The sequence below is a fragment of the Calonectris borealis genome, chromosome 2 (assembly GCF_964195595.1).
Source record: "Calonectris borealis chromosome 2, bCalBor7.hap1.2, whole genome shotgun sequence".
NCBI lineage: Eukaryota > Metazoa > Chordata > Aves > Procellariiformes > Procellariidae > Calonectris > Calonectris borealis.
This window is the reverse complement of record NC_134313.1, coordinates 132044406-132059713: the sequence shown is the minus strand read 5'-3', so window position 1 is coordinate 132059713 and position 15308 is coordinate 132044406. Positions and strand designations below refer to the sequence as shown.

The 15308-nt window shown below is 43.1% G+C and overlaps 1 protein-coding gene across 3 annotated transcripts in view; it reads right to left on the bottom strand.

Annotated features, from left to right (window-relative positions):
* The window catches only part of ANKRD28 (ankyrin repeat domain 28), a 125416-nt gene extending 112240 nt beyond the window's left edge, over positions 1-13176 (bottom strand). The window contains exons 1-2 of one of the 3 annotated variants that reach the window (XM_075143466.1): positions 13050-13140; positions 9941-10004 (exon numbers count right to left, since the gene is read on the bottom strand). Coding sequence is in view for 2 of the 3 variants with exons in the window: in XM_075143465.1 (XP_074999566.1) it covers positions 13050-13076 (27 nt within the window). In the remaining variant the exon portion in view is untranslated. Of the gene's footprint in view, positions 1-9940; positions 10005-13049 lie in introns of all 3 variants that reach the window. The other 2 variants (XM_075143465.1, XM_075143461.1) reach the window with 2 other exon arrangements.
* Positions 13177-15308: the final 2132 nt, after the last annotated feature.

Here is a 15308-nt window from a genome sequence, read left to right as displayed (position 1 = left end):
TCTGTCAGTCTGGTTTTTCCCCCCCTGCATCCCAATGTTAATTTGTTTATGTTTTACACTTTCACGTCACCCATGTCGGTTTTGACACCTACTAGGAGCAGCACTGATACTATCCTCCAGTCACCTGCTCTAGAGCCCACAGCAGAGACAGCTGACCTACTCATGAAGCAGCCCCTGAATGACTGCCTAAGATTTTTAGGCAAATATAAAAAAAATTTTTAAATGGTGCTCATAAGCAGTTTCAAGAACAAATGTGAAACAGAAGCTGTAACCTGACCTTTACTGGGTCTTCCCTGCTTGCTTCAAAAAAAAAAAAAAAAAAAAAAGAAAAAGAGATAGGGGCTGACTCAAATCTTCCATATTCTTTGCTTTTTAGCTCAAAATACTTACAACAAAGATATCTTGTAACAAACAAACAAACAGGTGATATGTAGACAACTATTTGTGTGGAGACCGTTAAGTGCAATTTTATTATACCCTTATTTCCCAAGGTAATTATTCCCAGTGCATTCTTACAGTCAAAAGACATGCCCAATTTTTTTTTTTTTTAAACCAAGCTTTGTAGTTTTATCACTGGGAGACAGAATGAAGTAAGGAATAGTCCATCTTGATAAAGTTTTCATTAATGGTGATTCAAAATGCCATCTTTTCTAGCTGCTGGTAAAAATATTTGCACAACCAATGCACTTATGTTGTAGTATCCATATAACCATACTAGGTGACATGTGGAATATAAAACAAGTTTAACTACTATTTTATACTTCAATTTCCTATAGAGCTGAGATGAAAAATCTTCTTCCATTACAGAAGGTTTAAATTTATTCTTAGACAGACATGTTTCATTAATTACTATTTGTAGAGAAGTGACCAATTACTATTTTAGTTTATTTCAACTTAGTCATATTTCTATGAGCGTATTTTCTTATTAGATATTTCCCTACCCCAAGCATATATCTTTGTGCAGGGAGATAGAGGGATCACTAGTCACAACAGGCATGACTCCAAGCCGTCACTGGATGGTGTCCAAGAATTAGAGCTGCACACACAGAAGCATACAAGGGAGTTAGGAAGTTGAAGCTTTCTGTCCATACATGTTTCTATGAGGGAAAAGGCTGCAGCAAGTTCAGACTACTTTTGGCAAACAGTTTTCAGGTAACAGGACTACGTGAACATGATCTTATATTTTCACTATAACCTCCTGAGAAGAGATGGAAGGCAAGAGAAAGTCTTTTTGATGTAATTTTCAGAGCTCCAGTTGTAAAACCATGAGTAGCAGTACACATGATCAACCTAAGGCAGGGGGGAGGGGGGAACCCTAAGAAATGCTGCAAGAAAACTGGCACACAGTTGTCCTATGGGAGATGGGAAAAAGCTGAGGGTCCTGAAAGGCAGCGCATGTGGTATGTTACAGAAGTACTTTTCTTGTTTCAGTGTTTTCATAGTCAGTGTAAGTCAACATGACATGTTATAAACAGAAGCAGACATCCTTAAGACCCTAGGTTCTCTCACAATTAAAGAGGAATTCACAACCACATTCAAACCCAAAAAACAATCAGGAACCAGACAAGAAAATTAAGCATGTTGCTGAGTTTCAAAACACATTCTAAGAAGTTTCAGGCCAACAACTTTAAAGTTACTTTCCCAGAGAGAGAGGTCCAAGGCAGACCACACTCAAGTTCCTCCACTCACCTCCCAACCCCCAAACCAAAGGGGACACTCACAGAAGACACCTCTTCTGTGATTACAGGACTTCTGTCACAAAGGAAGACATTAGAGTAAGTTTACCTGAGCCAAAACACTCCTTTCTAGTTCCTACTTAGGAAAACTTTCAAGGAACAACTTTGCAGTCCTATGCTAACCTAAATAATTTGTCTCTCCCCACCCTTTTCACCACTTGCAGAAGAAAAGAATAAGCGACTGCTTAAGCTCAGCTGCAACCAAATATCAAACCATAGCCTTAGGCAGATTAGAAGCCAGTGAGTTTCAATCATTATTGTTAGAAACTTTGCAAACGAAAAAAACAACCCAAGAAGCAGCACGTCATTAAGCTTCATCCTAAAATTATGAAACTCCTATTCTTTCATGAAAATTTACCTACTCCGCATGACTTTAAAGGTCGCGGTTCATTCAGGCAATGCACTCCATTTCTCCCACACATATACACAGTCGTACCCTACACCAGAAATACTGGCAGAAATACTGGCACTCAGTAGTTCTTGTATCTGTATTTCCTTCGATCTGTCAGCTGAAAATGTTGGCCTTCACTGTTGTAGATAGTTTCGAAGTCACATAATTAGCAGAGGTTTAGCTGTTAATTAACCTCTTAAAAGAGGAACAGTATAACATTGAAAAACATACCCTAATGTTTCTGCCTGTTCTGAACCTTGCTCATTATGGGTCATTTTCATTGTTTCTTACCTAGTGAAAAAACAAGACAGTGCAAATATACACCAAAGCAGTTGCCACCTCACTTCTGCAGCCACACCATACACTATACGAAGTAAGAACCTGGTATTCTGAACAGCCATCCTGTGACGATGCATTGCTTCACAGGCACACTACACATCACTGCGCTCCACACAACAGTAGGTCATGAAATCTTGAGGTCAAATTACATCATTCCAACAATACCTCATCTTTTCTTCAATTATCCATCCTACATTTACAAGTCACTTTTCCCAAAAATAAGTGGTGTCAGGCAACATAAGGGAAGCACTAGTGGGCACTGTAGTCACGATATATTAAAAAAAAGGGGGCTTTTGTGAATGTGTCTAACACATGTATTTCAGAAGAGGCAATAAGGGCTCCCTTAAGGGTTCAGCGTAGAAGACTGAACTCCAGCAGACGTTTCTGAGATCTTTTCTGCAGGCACATTCATTCTGTCTTTGGGTTCAGTTAACTGTGGCCAACTGCTGCCGTAAGACTGAGCTTCAGGCCTAGAAGATTTATTTCTGCTTGTGGTCATTCAGGAGACAAAGAGCCAATTTTCTAAAGAACTTACTCCAAAACGACAGTTCCAAAACGACTTTGCAACACCTCCAACCAGCATGGAGGAGAGCGCTGCTAATACCGGTATGGCAAGCTTCCAGGGAAGGGGAGCTGAACTTCTCCTCTGACAGCCTCCACAGACACCGCTGTGGCACTGTGTGTGGCATTGCTATTCCTCCTGTCATTCGAATAGATACTATTTCTTTGGCTTATGTGAGTTCCAGTGAAGAACTTTATAGAAGGAAATGTATCTCACTGCTCCCCCATGTAAGGGGTTGGATGTCGAGACAGGAAACCAGTGCGATACCCTAAATGCTTACGGTGTTTTCTACAGCCTTCGCAACAGCAAAAGACAACGGTTCCAGATGAAGCTTAGGTTGAAATGCAAAGATGTAATCAATAGCTTTTTAACAGTCATGCTGATTTTTCTGCAAAATTCTTCTACTACTTGTGGGCACAGAGTCACAAATCATGGTACTTCTACTTTGATGCTAGTAGTTATTCTTTAAGTACGTATGCAATAAGTTTAATACTTTAATGATTACTAAAGCAGCTTTAACACATATGCAGAGCATTGCAGGAATTTTATCAACCTTCAGGTGAGGAAACCTAATCTGTTCAAATGCAAACTATGAAAAATAACGCATTTTTTTTTTTAAGCAATTATGGCTTGTTAAATTTGTGAGTCTTAAACAAAAAAAAAAGCAGCCAATTCACAATGTGCAAAGTTGAAGCCCTTTAAAAAATAAAAGATGTGACTGCATGCAGCTATATTTGCCCTTCCAAGATGACAAATTTGATATTTTTGACTCAAAACCATTTTTTGCATCTCTGGGTGTAGAAAAACACTAGAAAGCACTCTTCCCTAGATTATTCACAGTGTTAGTTTGAGACTACAGATGCTGGGAGAGTCTCCTTCCTGTGCTGTAGAAAGGTGCAGCAGGTAGGAAAAGGAACCAATGTCTTGAAGTCATTTCAAACAGAGCTCCACAGGGTAACTGGATACCTGTTGGTTTTTGGATGATCCTTGACTAGGAAGCTCTGAAGTTCATCAAAAGAAGAGCTTTGCTGATCACTGATACTGACAATCTGTGATATCCTAGCCATTTTTGTCCTTGTTCTCACTCTAGTGCTTTACAAACCCCTTCTTCACCTTTCTTTTACTCTCATTATGAAGACCACCTCCTCTCTTGAGCTCCATTGCTTCTGGAGTAGATTAAATTGACTATTTACATCCCTGATTATAATTTATTAAACTTATTTAATTATAATTAGTTAAACTTATGGTAAAAAGACTAGACAAATGTCTATGGACAAGAAATAAAATGTTACTTATTCTTCACTTGAAAAGTTCTATTTTAATAGACTTCTCAGTCTGTGATCTAAGTAGTCTTAGGTAATAACCTTTAAATGGCTGTGTGCTTGTGGATGGAAAGAAACAGAAAACAACATCGGGGGTAGGAGTGGAAGAGATAAATGATAAGCTGGGTGGTTACTATAGGATCAGGAATGATGCAGGGCAGTAATGGCATTTGCAACCTTGCAGGTGACAGAAGTGAGAAGAGAAAGTGTTCTTCTACAAGTCCTCCTTAACACTGAAAATTATCCCCCAGAATGAAAGAACACTATTAAAAAAAGCAACAGATACAGCAGAGCTGTAAAACTAAATACTGCTCCTGGAACTGAGACAGGAGCAAAGGCGAAGAAAGCTATCAGGCAGTACCAATACAGGGTTCTAATTTGGCAAAAGACTGCACAGCAACACAATTATTAAGCATAAGACCTCTTTCTATTGATCCTCATGTTTTAGCAAACATAGCAAGAACTGAACAGAACTCTGCAGTTACAAAGGAACAGAGGCGAGGGGTAGGGAATTCCATTAATGTGCTATTTCTGAAGTGTCCTTGTACGATGACTTCGGACATTTCACTAATTCAAAACAATGAGTAATAACGTAACCAGAAAAATAATGTTAGCATTTTGTTTTCCTTCATCTGCTTATTTTTATGCGTGCTTTTCATTTTAACCTACCAACAACACTTTGTGTGGTGATGCCGGTGAGAGAATAAAGTGTTAGCAGCAGTAGAGAAAAGGCAACAGACACCATACAGAGATCCGAGGCAGGAAAGAGACATTAAGTGCTCAGAATGAAAAGAAAGACTTTGCATAGACTACCTGCCCACTATCATGAGCAATAGACAGAAGAAGCAGATGACCTAAAGATGGTACAGGGAAGGAGAGAATACCAATTACCCCTAACATTATACAAAACTCAGTCTGCAGCGATGGATTTAAATGACTACATTATTCATTAGTTACAGATTATGTTAGTATATAAATAACTACAGAACTTCCTGAAAGTGGTTCCCCCCCCCCCCCGCCCCAGTTCAGCTGTCTATGACTCAAGTAGGTCCCTCAGCTATGAGCTAGGTAGATCCTTGGTCTTTTGTGCTGCCCGCCACTGGATGACCAGGTTCCTGAATGGAAGGTTCAGCTTCCTCCCTGTTAGAGGTACCAGTACAGATGAAGCTATCAAAATGTAGAGGACAAACAGCAAAATCTTGAAACCAAACACTGAATTCTTCATGATTGCTAGAAATTCTGTAAGCTCTAAAAAGGCTCATTTCGGCCTTAATGCTGTAACTACTGCAATTTCATTCTCATTTTGTCATTCTGACTAGAATCCTTGCTTGTGCCCCCTTCTCTTCCTTCATTAAGGTACTGTTTTATCTTCACTTTGCTGAAATTAAAAAAAAAAAAATCCAGATATACCCATGCTTTCTTCTCTGCGCTGGATGGAAGTGAAGTACAGATTTCAGCACAAAGTGAGAGTGAACCTCAAGTGTGATTGCATGATTGCAGAATGGCCAAGAATAACTTATAAGCAAATGCTCATCAGCTCAGGAATTAGGAAGGCCATTAAGTGACAGTCCATTGTTTGAAAGTATGGAAACATTAAACATTTAGGATGGCTTCACAACAACTGAGGACATGGTCAGAAATAGACTAACTCATGCAAATGGGCAAAGTTATGTACAAAACCTGAATATTCACTAAGTTCTCCTAATATGAGTCAGTTTACGATTAAGAGGCATTCTTTCCTACTCTGGGGCAGGAAAGCTTTCCTCCCCCTGTACCTGTAAATGTAGTTCTGAAGTTTAATAACATAAGGTTAAGCAAAGTGGTTTGGTTTTTTCTTGTTTTACCCAAAACCCCAGTGTTAGAATAGGCAGATCTGTGCTTTACACTTTTCAAATTCAAATATAGTTGCAGTAATTTAGTGAGAAAAAATATTTAAGTGTTCAGGCTGCCCTAAATAGCTAGGCTTTAGTCATGTAAACAACAATCTACTTACAGGGTATTACTCACTCAATTCACATCATACATTACTGTAGAAATAATCAATGAAAACCTAAGATTATATTCAATTCACAGTAAAGAGCATCTCATTATCATAGGACAGAAGTCATTAGGTGCTTCAGCTAACAAGTCATTCCTCAATCTACAAGGATGCTACAGACCAACTATTTCGCCCCTCTCTCATTTGCACATCGCTGCTGGTGCTTCCTCTTTAACTCTCTGCACCCACCCAGCTGGTTACAAGTCTCATCTCCCTTTCTCTCCCAACTACTCAGTCCCACCGCTCTTGCATTAGCTCTAGTTTTTTTCTAGCTGAAATGGGTCAGTGCTGTATAATTCATCAACACCTGAGCAATCACAACTGAATTAACATGGTTAAACTGATATATTCCCACCCTTTGGCGAGAGTGCTAGTGTCATTATGAAGGAGAGGAAGAATAACATTCCCTGATATTTCAGAGCTTAAATATTAAGATTCTGTTCTCATTTGCACAAAAGATAGCACCAAGACATCTTATTTCAGATTCATCTTCAAATGCCAGATTAGCACTTGTTCTCCACCTCAACAATGAAGGAAAACAAAACCCCCAAGAATCAGCACTGTAAGCATGCTCCCAGCACTTAGGGATGGACTGCTTTGTTTATTTTTTTTATTGATGTGAAATGTTTTGTGATTCATATTATGATACAGGTTATTTAAACACAAACATTATAAATAACTTCGAAACGGTTAGTCACTGTAACTAAGGCAACGAGTCTCCCACTCAAGTTCCAGAAATAGGAATAGAGGAATAGAGGTAAGGACAAAATAAAAAGTTGGCAGGAGCAAGAAAACAAATGATCAAATATTAGTTTGACCTCAGAAAGGCCCCGCTGACTAGAGAAAATAAAAGGTACAGCAGCTGAGAAACAAACTAGCTGCTAAAAGATGAAGTGGAGGATACGGAATGTGTAGTACCAAAGATACTTGATTTCAGTCATCCAATTCCACAACCCATTTCAGTGAATGGAAACAAGGACAGACATTTGGGAATGTAACAATCCACATCAGACAGCAGATTGCTAGTTCAGAGCTTCAACAGCTACTAGTTTCCTACAGAAATCGACTTTTTTGTGGGTGCTAAGGAAGTCACTTCTTCATAGGCAAGCACACATTTGCCTCATTTTTTTTCCCCTGATATTTGCCTCCAAGTAATGGTCACAAACCTTCGATGTTATCAACATGAATAGACCTTTATACCCTCACAGAAGGCCACTGAGCTAACAGGATCTGCCATAAGGATCTGACTGCAGAATCAAGGCTTGCTTTGTTTCTCCCCCACCTTTTTTTTTTTCTTCTTCTTTTTTAAAAAAAGTTTATTTTCTTGACTGAGAAGAACTGCTTGTTCACAAGTCAGAAGTTCCTGAGTTATCATCAGGGAATCTGATCCCCCAAAACGAACACGCGGTAGAACCAGGTTCTCTCAACACGTTCTAATGGAAGGGCTGGTAATTACTTCGTATAACAAGATAAATGGAGTTCAAGTTACTCAAAGTTTCCCATCAATTAAAGAAACTTATCTTTTCAGTACATGTGAGTTCTTAGCCTGGCAACACGAGAATTAACAGTAAGACTTAAGGTGTCTTGATAAGTATTACTACTTCCTAATGTAGTTATCTTGTATACAGTTGAAACAGATTAGATGCAGATTTTAGGAAGACTATATGATGGAGAATAGAGCACAAAGAATGGTTCTCAACTTCGACAAGATTCCCGAAATGTAATGTTTTTTTAAAGAACAGTAACTTTAAAGTAATTTCTACCCCAAAAAATTAAACACATACCTCATTAGTCTATGTCTGAATGGAATTTGTAGAGCAATACCACATAATTCCATTCCCACCATATCCCTCCTCATCGAACAGCAGCAAGTCCTTTTCATCACCACAGGAGACCATTCCTCCTCTTAGAGTAACAAGGAACTAGTTGGGACATTTATTCTTGGCATGAATTCTGAAAGAATGAAGTCTAACGCTGGCAGTAATGAAAATAGCAACCATGGAGGCATTCAGAGCGTTCACTATGACACTGCAAACATTTGTTTAACTGCCAATTGAACAAGATCCATCTTAGCTAAGAGAGAGATATAAATGGGCAATAAAGAAGTCAGTGCTCTCACTGTTCAAGGACTTTCAAGATAAGTGGTCACTCTAATATCCTCACGCAGTTGTTCATACTCCGATCCTTCCCACTCACATCTGACTTCTGGGAATAAATGCATTGCCTCAAGCACAGTCCAGTAGTCATACAGGAAAACCCCTACAAATTCCTTGCAAATGCCCATTATTATGAGCCCTAAGATTTCTTCCTCTTACATATTTAAGATTCAGAGAAAACAGGAAATGCATAATTAAAACTATGATGCACTGAATTAAAAAAATAAAGCTTTACCAGCTATAATGACACTGCATCCAATGAGTTTTGCCACAAATAGTTATATAGCTGCAAAACTAAAGAAAAAATTCAGCCAGTTTTGATCAGAGCTTCATGCATTTCAACAAAACTATACTGAAATGTAGGCTTATGCTAGCCTAAAATACGACCTGTAGGCACATATGCAGGTAATGCTTGTAACAGAAAAGCAACAAATCCCTCAGTTGTCAGGCAATCCAAATTTCACCTACCCACTAAGAAAATATAGGCTGTCAATTACTCCTTAGGTGTAAAAGAGACTAACTCGCAATCCTTTAAAGCAAGAATTTACCTGTTCTAGAAACTATGACCGAATAGTAAACAAACAGAAGACACTTAGCCTTTCACGGTTAGCTATGCAGAGTTGAGAGGGCTTTTATACAGGAGACCAAGGCATACCATTATGGAAACTCACAAGCAAGTTACTCCTCCTTCTTTCTTCACCCCACACCTCCCCCCCCCCCAAAAAAAAAAGGTCTGATAAAACATCAGTGAACCTTGACCTAAACTTTGCTTTCAATACAGTTTCTTACAGGAGAGTACCACAGTGTTTCAGGAAGAAACAAACTTTTATAGCCTCCCTCTCACTTGGCCTTTTAGTAGTTAAAGCAGCTTCTCATCTAGAAGAACCTGGTACACAAGCACGAATCTATGAAGACAGTACAAAGGCAAACAAACTGAAGACCAAATACCTTAATCAGAAGGTACACTTACTATATTTTTCACCTCTGCATTGAATGGCTTAACCTTCAGTAACAGAATTTGCAGATTTGCTTCCTCTGTTTTTAAACATGTCCATCCAACATTGCACAACAAACCAAGACCAACGAGAACAATCTGTCAATTCAACTTGACACTTGAATGATTGCTCTTTCTATCCCACAGTTAAAGTTTGCTATTGAGCATTACAGGTATTAACTTCACTCAATACAGTTCAATTTAGCTTCAAACGCAATTTTTGCAAATATGGCTCATGGGTTTTTTTGATACCTAATATACTTTGAAAGCAAACATACGTCATTTCTGAAAGTGCAATGTACACCCTGAATTATTTCAAAACTCTGAAAGATATTCCTACCTTGTAGGATTGCAAACCAATAAAGCTCAAGCAGTGTTAACACAAATTTGTAGAGAATGTACCTGCTGGCTGCTTGTTGAACCCAAGGAAAGGCCTACTCTTCTCAGTGCATGGAAAACCTTTATTCTGAAAGTTAAACATATCAAATCAGCCTCCAAAGACAACCAAATATTTGAGCTTCACAAACACATTAAGCATCTGTAGGATCAAAGTTTTGTTTATCAGTGTACTAAGTAAATCAACTGCAAGCGGAACTGGGATTTCACCCTCTGAGCTCAACTAAGAGCCTCAGAGCACAGTTTCTCACCTCATTGTAAGTTCTCAAGCGCTGCTTTTATGCTAGCTTGCAGTAACTTGAAAGACTACACTAAACCAAGTGTAAGAAAATATCAAGCTGCTTGTGTGCCCTAAGTATGCCTCTCCCCAGCATAATTCTGACATTTAAATAAGCAACACAGAGCCCTTCCACATTACCAAAGAACAAAATCAACAGGTTTATGTTGATTTTGAAAAAAAAAAATATTGAGAATTACATTAAAGTAATACTTTATTTAATAGAATTTTTGTTCCAGAAAGTTATTCATCTGTCTGACTGTTGTAGAAGGAAATTAGCAAATCACTTCCCTCCCTCATACTAGCTGAACAGTACAAACAACAGAGCAGCCTTTGCGCTCCCCCATGAAACATAGCCACCACTGAAGAAAGACAGACTCACTATAGGGACTACAAAGGCACATGACAATTTACTTTATTCTAAATGAACACATCACTATGAAGCAAAGCATATGGTTCAAGCAAACAAGAAGCGCGTTTCATGGAATACTGAAGATAAACACCTCTACTTTCATATAGTACCACGGGTTGGTTTTTATAATGAGCAGGTGGTTGTTATAATCTTAGCGCAGCATCTAGTCCTGAAGTCAAAGACATCTTGCAGCATACTGCACAAGAATGGAGGAATTCTCTGTAATTAGCAAAACAGAGATATTCCATGTTAATATGATTCCTCACGATTTTTGGCATTCTTAAAGAAAACAATTTTCACAGAATTTAGTTTGTCGTAACCGATTTACCAAGCAACTGACACTTACCCAGCAGAAATACAGCTGCTGCTAAAAATCACTCGCTGTTACAAAAGCCTCTTCAAAACTAACACTCCCCTCCCTCCCCCAGCCCTTTCCCTGCCCTTACCGACTCTCTTTTAAGTGAAAGAATACTTCAATTCCCAGTGTATCAATGCACCTTTACATATCCATGAAGCCTCTAAAAAAATCCACCTCATACTTCTGGATTAAAACTTGCATTATGATAGAAGCTGAAAGCCTCACATGCATTACTCTGTCAGACCAGTGGTCCTACATAGTCCAGTATTTCACCTCAGCATCAGTCAATAGCAGGATCCGTCCCAGAAGAAAAGTTCTGAAATACAGTACTTTCATGTTAACATAATCATGAGTTATACATAATATACTTGTGAGTTATTTCACAATGATTACTTGCAGAAGAGTTGCATTTCTTGGTTTTAACAGAAGGGCTTATTTAATAGAAGAGATGAACAAGTGTTCATTTCTGTAGAGAGCCTCCCATAAAAGAACAGTAACGAAGCCTAAATAGTGTGCTTTGAGTTAGGTTTCTAAGCGTATTTCGGGTCCACAATTGTTGCTCATTCATAGATGAAGTTCTAAATAAATATGAGAGTTTACGTACAATACAGCAGGACATAAAGATCCCAGCCCCATATTGCTAAACATTTTTTAGAACAAAACCCCAAGGGACCATGGAACCTAAATGTAAAAAGACAGAGGTATATGCAGACTGATGAAAGGACTAGCAGGTAATGATGAGCGGATACTGATCAGCGTAATAAACAGACACAGGATACCAGTTGACTAACCACCGCCAAGTTTCTAGGTGTTTTTTTTTTCTGTGGGGCTTTTTTTTTGGGGGGGGTGGGGTCTCCAAGCATTACAGTCAGTTATCTTAAGGAAGAGTGTCGAGGAGACCAACAGCAGGGTGTACGAGCTTTTACAGAGAATTTGGTCTAACGCACATGAAAACATGAGAAGATACATTTTCTAGCAAGCATCTTTTTACACGCGGCAAACTGGCAGAGCAGACCCTCCCACCTTTGTATCTTGATACTGCACAGGAGACAATAGGTAGGACAGGGGAGACACCAGAAAAGGACAGAGCAGCGAAGACAAATATTCTTCATAAGCTGGGATGGAAACCGAAGACTCTAGCAAACAAAGAAGGGTGTGATGTGATGAAGGAACAAACCACTACAGGCACGAGAAACCTTCTGGTTTTCAGAAGGGGAGCACGGACTCGGGGAAGGTATGTCAAGACCACGGAGAAGAAAGATACAGCAGCCGAACAAAAGATTTTAAAGGCCTGGAAGGGAAAGGTGGTGCGTGAAGGGACGAGCAGGCAGCTCTCGGGCACGTGAAGCAGCGAACGGCAGCACTGCCGCGGTCCGGGTCCGGGTCCGGGAGGAGAGGAGCCAGCTCCCGTTCCCGGGCACGCCGCCCTCCGCCGCGGGTCCCGAGCCGCCGCAGCCGGGTGTCTCCAGACCGATCCCCTCGCACCGGGCAGTCCCTCAGGCCCGGGCTCCCTCGCGCTACCCCAGCGGCGCCCAGAGACCTCTCCCCTCCTAAAACACAGGCGCGGAGCAGGACTGGCCCGGGGGAGCCCGTAGACCCCCTGGTCACCCCTCCCCTCCGCTCCCGAGGCGGGGGGCACGGCAGGGACCCGCGGCCAGGGCAGCCCCGCGCGGGCAGGGCGCCGTCCTTCCCTCCGCCCGGGAGCCGGCCCGCCGCCGCGGCAGGGAGAGGAGGGCAGAGCAGGGGGCGGGCGGGCTCCCGCGGCCACCTGTTAGGCCCGATACCTGCGCGGGGCGGCGGACCCCACCCGCCCAGCGGGGCCACGGAGGGGGCACCGGCGCCCGCACCGGGAGCACATGGCGCCTCCCGCCGCCGGGCGGGCGCCACCCAGCCCCGTCCCCGCCGGGCCGCGGCAGCAGCCATGCTGCCTCCCCCTGCCCGCCGCCTGTCACAGGCACAGGCACACCACAGCGAGGAGGGGGCGGGGAAGGGCGCGCAGCCGCCGCGCCCGGCGGCACCGGGAGGGGAGGGGAGAGGCGGGCGACGGCAGCCGCCCCCGCGCACCCACCTGCTCGCGGAGTTTGAGGAACACCATGGCGAGGCCGCCGCGCCGACCGGCCGCCGCCTCCGGTCACCAACGACTCGGCTCCGCTCACTGCCCCGCCCCCCTGCCGCCCGCGCGCCGGCCACGCCCCCTCCTCGTCCGCCGCGGCCGCCGGCGCCACCCCGCGCCGGGGCCTCTCGCCGAGCTCGCGGGCGGCGGCGCGCGGCGGGCCCGCCAGGGGCGGGGCCTTCTCCCACCCCGCCCCCCCGGGCCCGCCCCCCCACCCCGGCGCCCCGCCCCGGCGCTCCCCTCGCGCTCCCGAGGAGCTTCCTGAATTAACCGCCCGCCGGCATCAAAGGCGCCCGCCCGCGCCGCCGGCCGCGGCCCCGGCCCGCGCCACCAAGGGCAGTGCTGATTGGCCCGCAAGAGGCGGGGCGGAGTAAGGGCGGCGCTGATTGGCGGGGCGGGCGAGGCGGGCTGACGGGATAATGTGAGGTGGGATACGGGCGGGTAGAGAGCGGCGGGGCGGGGGAGCAGCGGTTCCCTTAGGTAATCGCCGATGTTTCCCCAGGCTGGGCCTCGCTCGGCCACCTGGCGAGAAAGGCCCCGGGACGGGGGTTATCGGCACAGCGGGGCTCGGGGCTTGGCCCGAGGCGGGGGGCGTCCGGCACCCCTCGGCCAAAGGCAGGGCTCAGCCCCTAGTCCTCCTCAGGGAAGGGCCCGGCACCTGCCCCCGGCCCTCCAGGGGTGCAGCTCACCTGCCACCCCAGAACTGGTGTGAGCCCCGTTGCTGCGGAGGGAAGAAAGCGTCGTCCCACTCCCACCTTTTTATGTCAAAAATGTGTCACAGAATTGTGGTCTCCTCTTTTTGCAGCTCTGCTAATGGGGGGATGCGTTACACCCCGGGGGTCATCCAGGCCCAACGTGGGAGCTGGTGTAGGTGCGGAGTTGCACTGTACTCCCCTCGTGTCTCCTGGCAGAGGTGCCTGTCACAGACCCTGGCTTCAAGTGTTCGTTGGCATGGGAGGAAGGAGGAGCAGCAGTAGAACTGACATTGTGCTGGTTAGCATGAACAGGCCAAATAAAGGCACGAAGAGGCACGTTGACGCATTATCAAATGGTGAGGTGGAGCGGTCATATACAAACAATACAGAAGATAGTAAATTCTAAAAAGAAGGATTATTTCATTATGTATTAAATGTTCATCTTTTTTTGGCAGAGGATCAGTAGAGGTGTCACATCCATAATTCTCATATTTTGAGAAATAATTCACAGAGTTGGTGGTAGGTCTCTGTCCGTCAAACAAGAAGAACATGTTTGTAGATAGGACTTTAAAAACCTCTTGTGAAAGGAAAGAAAAGCAGTGTATAGAACGCTGAAATTAGATGAAGTTGCTCTTCCATAAAATAACACTGCAGCCAGCCAGCCCATCATGATAACTATGATTTGGAAGGGTTATTTTCTCCTGAAATTTTATTTCCCCCCCAAAAAAATAACAGACTGAAGAGACTGGGTTTTTTGGAATTGCATACTGGTACAGACAGCAGTGATACGAATGTTTCAAGTTCCTTGTCTTTCCCGTAGCTTCAAAATAGATCGTGAATTCTCCTTAACATTCCACATGTAGTTAAACCTACTTAGACTTTAGTATTACCTTAAGAAGAAAGGCAGTTTAATAAAGCAACTAAGCATATTCTGTGTGAATGCTTGTTTGTGTGTTTTTGCCGCTGCGCTTGTTGTTGATTCCAGTAGGAGCCTGGCACGTGAACCTACTCTCATGATGACTGGCAACATGAGAACAGAGGGTTTTCCATAGGTGCCAGCTGAGGCAGATCTTTCGTTATCTTTGAATACTAGTGGCCTGCTGGGGTGTGCTTGTTTGTTATTTCATTTTAACTGGTTAAGATTGAAATCCTATTTTACCAGGCAAAGGAAAAAACCTCAGTATTGTCACACTTTCTAAATCAATTTTGTTGTCATCTACGTATGTCTAGAAATGCTGATTATGGTATGTAAATGTTTTAGTTAATTTCAGATAGCCCCCTATTTTAGTACTTGTGCATTCTACCTACGTTTTGTTTGTTTGTGAATAAAAGCATATTGTATGCAAATACGAACCAGGTAGATGTTGACGGTATGCTAAATGGTTGAGGACTGGGATAACAAAATGGTAAAGAGACTGATGGTTGTGGAAATTAGAGATAATTTTATCAATGCAGTCAGTGAAGGAGACAATGACATCAGGAAACATTGGCTTCGTCTGTCCCCAAATTAGACTGCTCC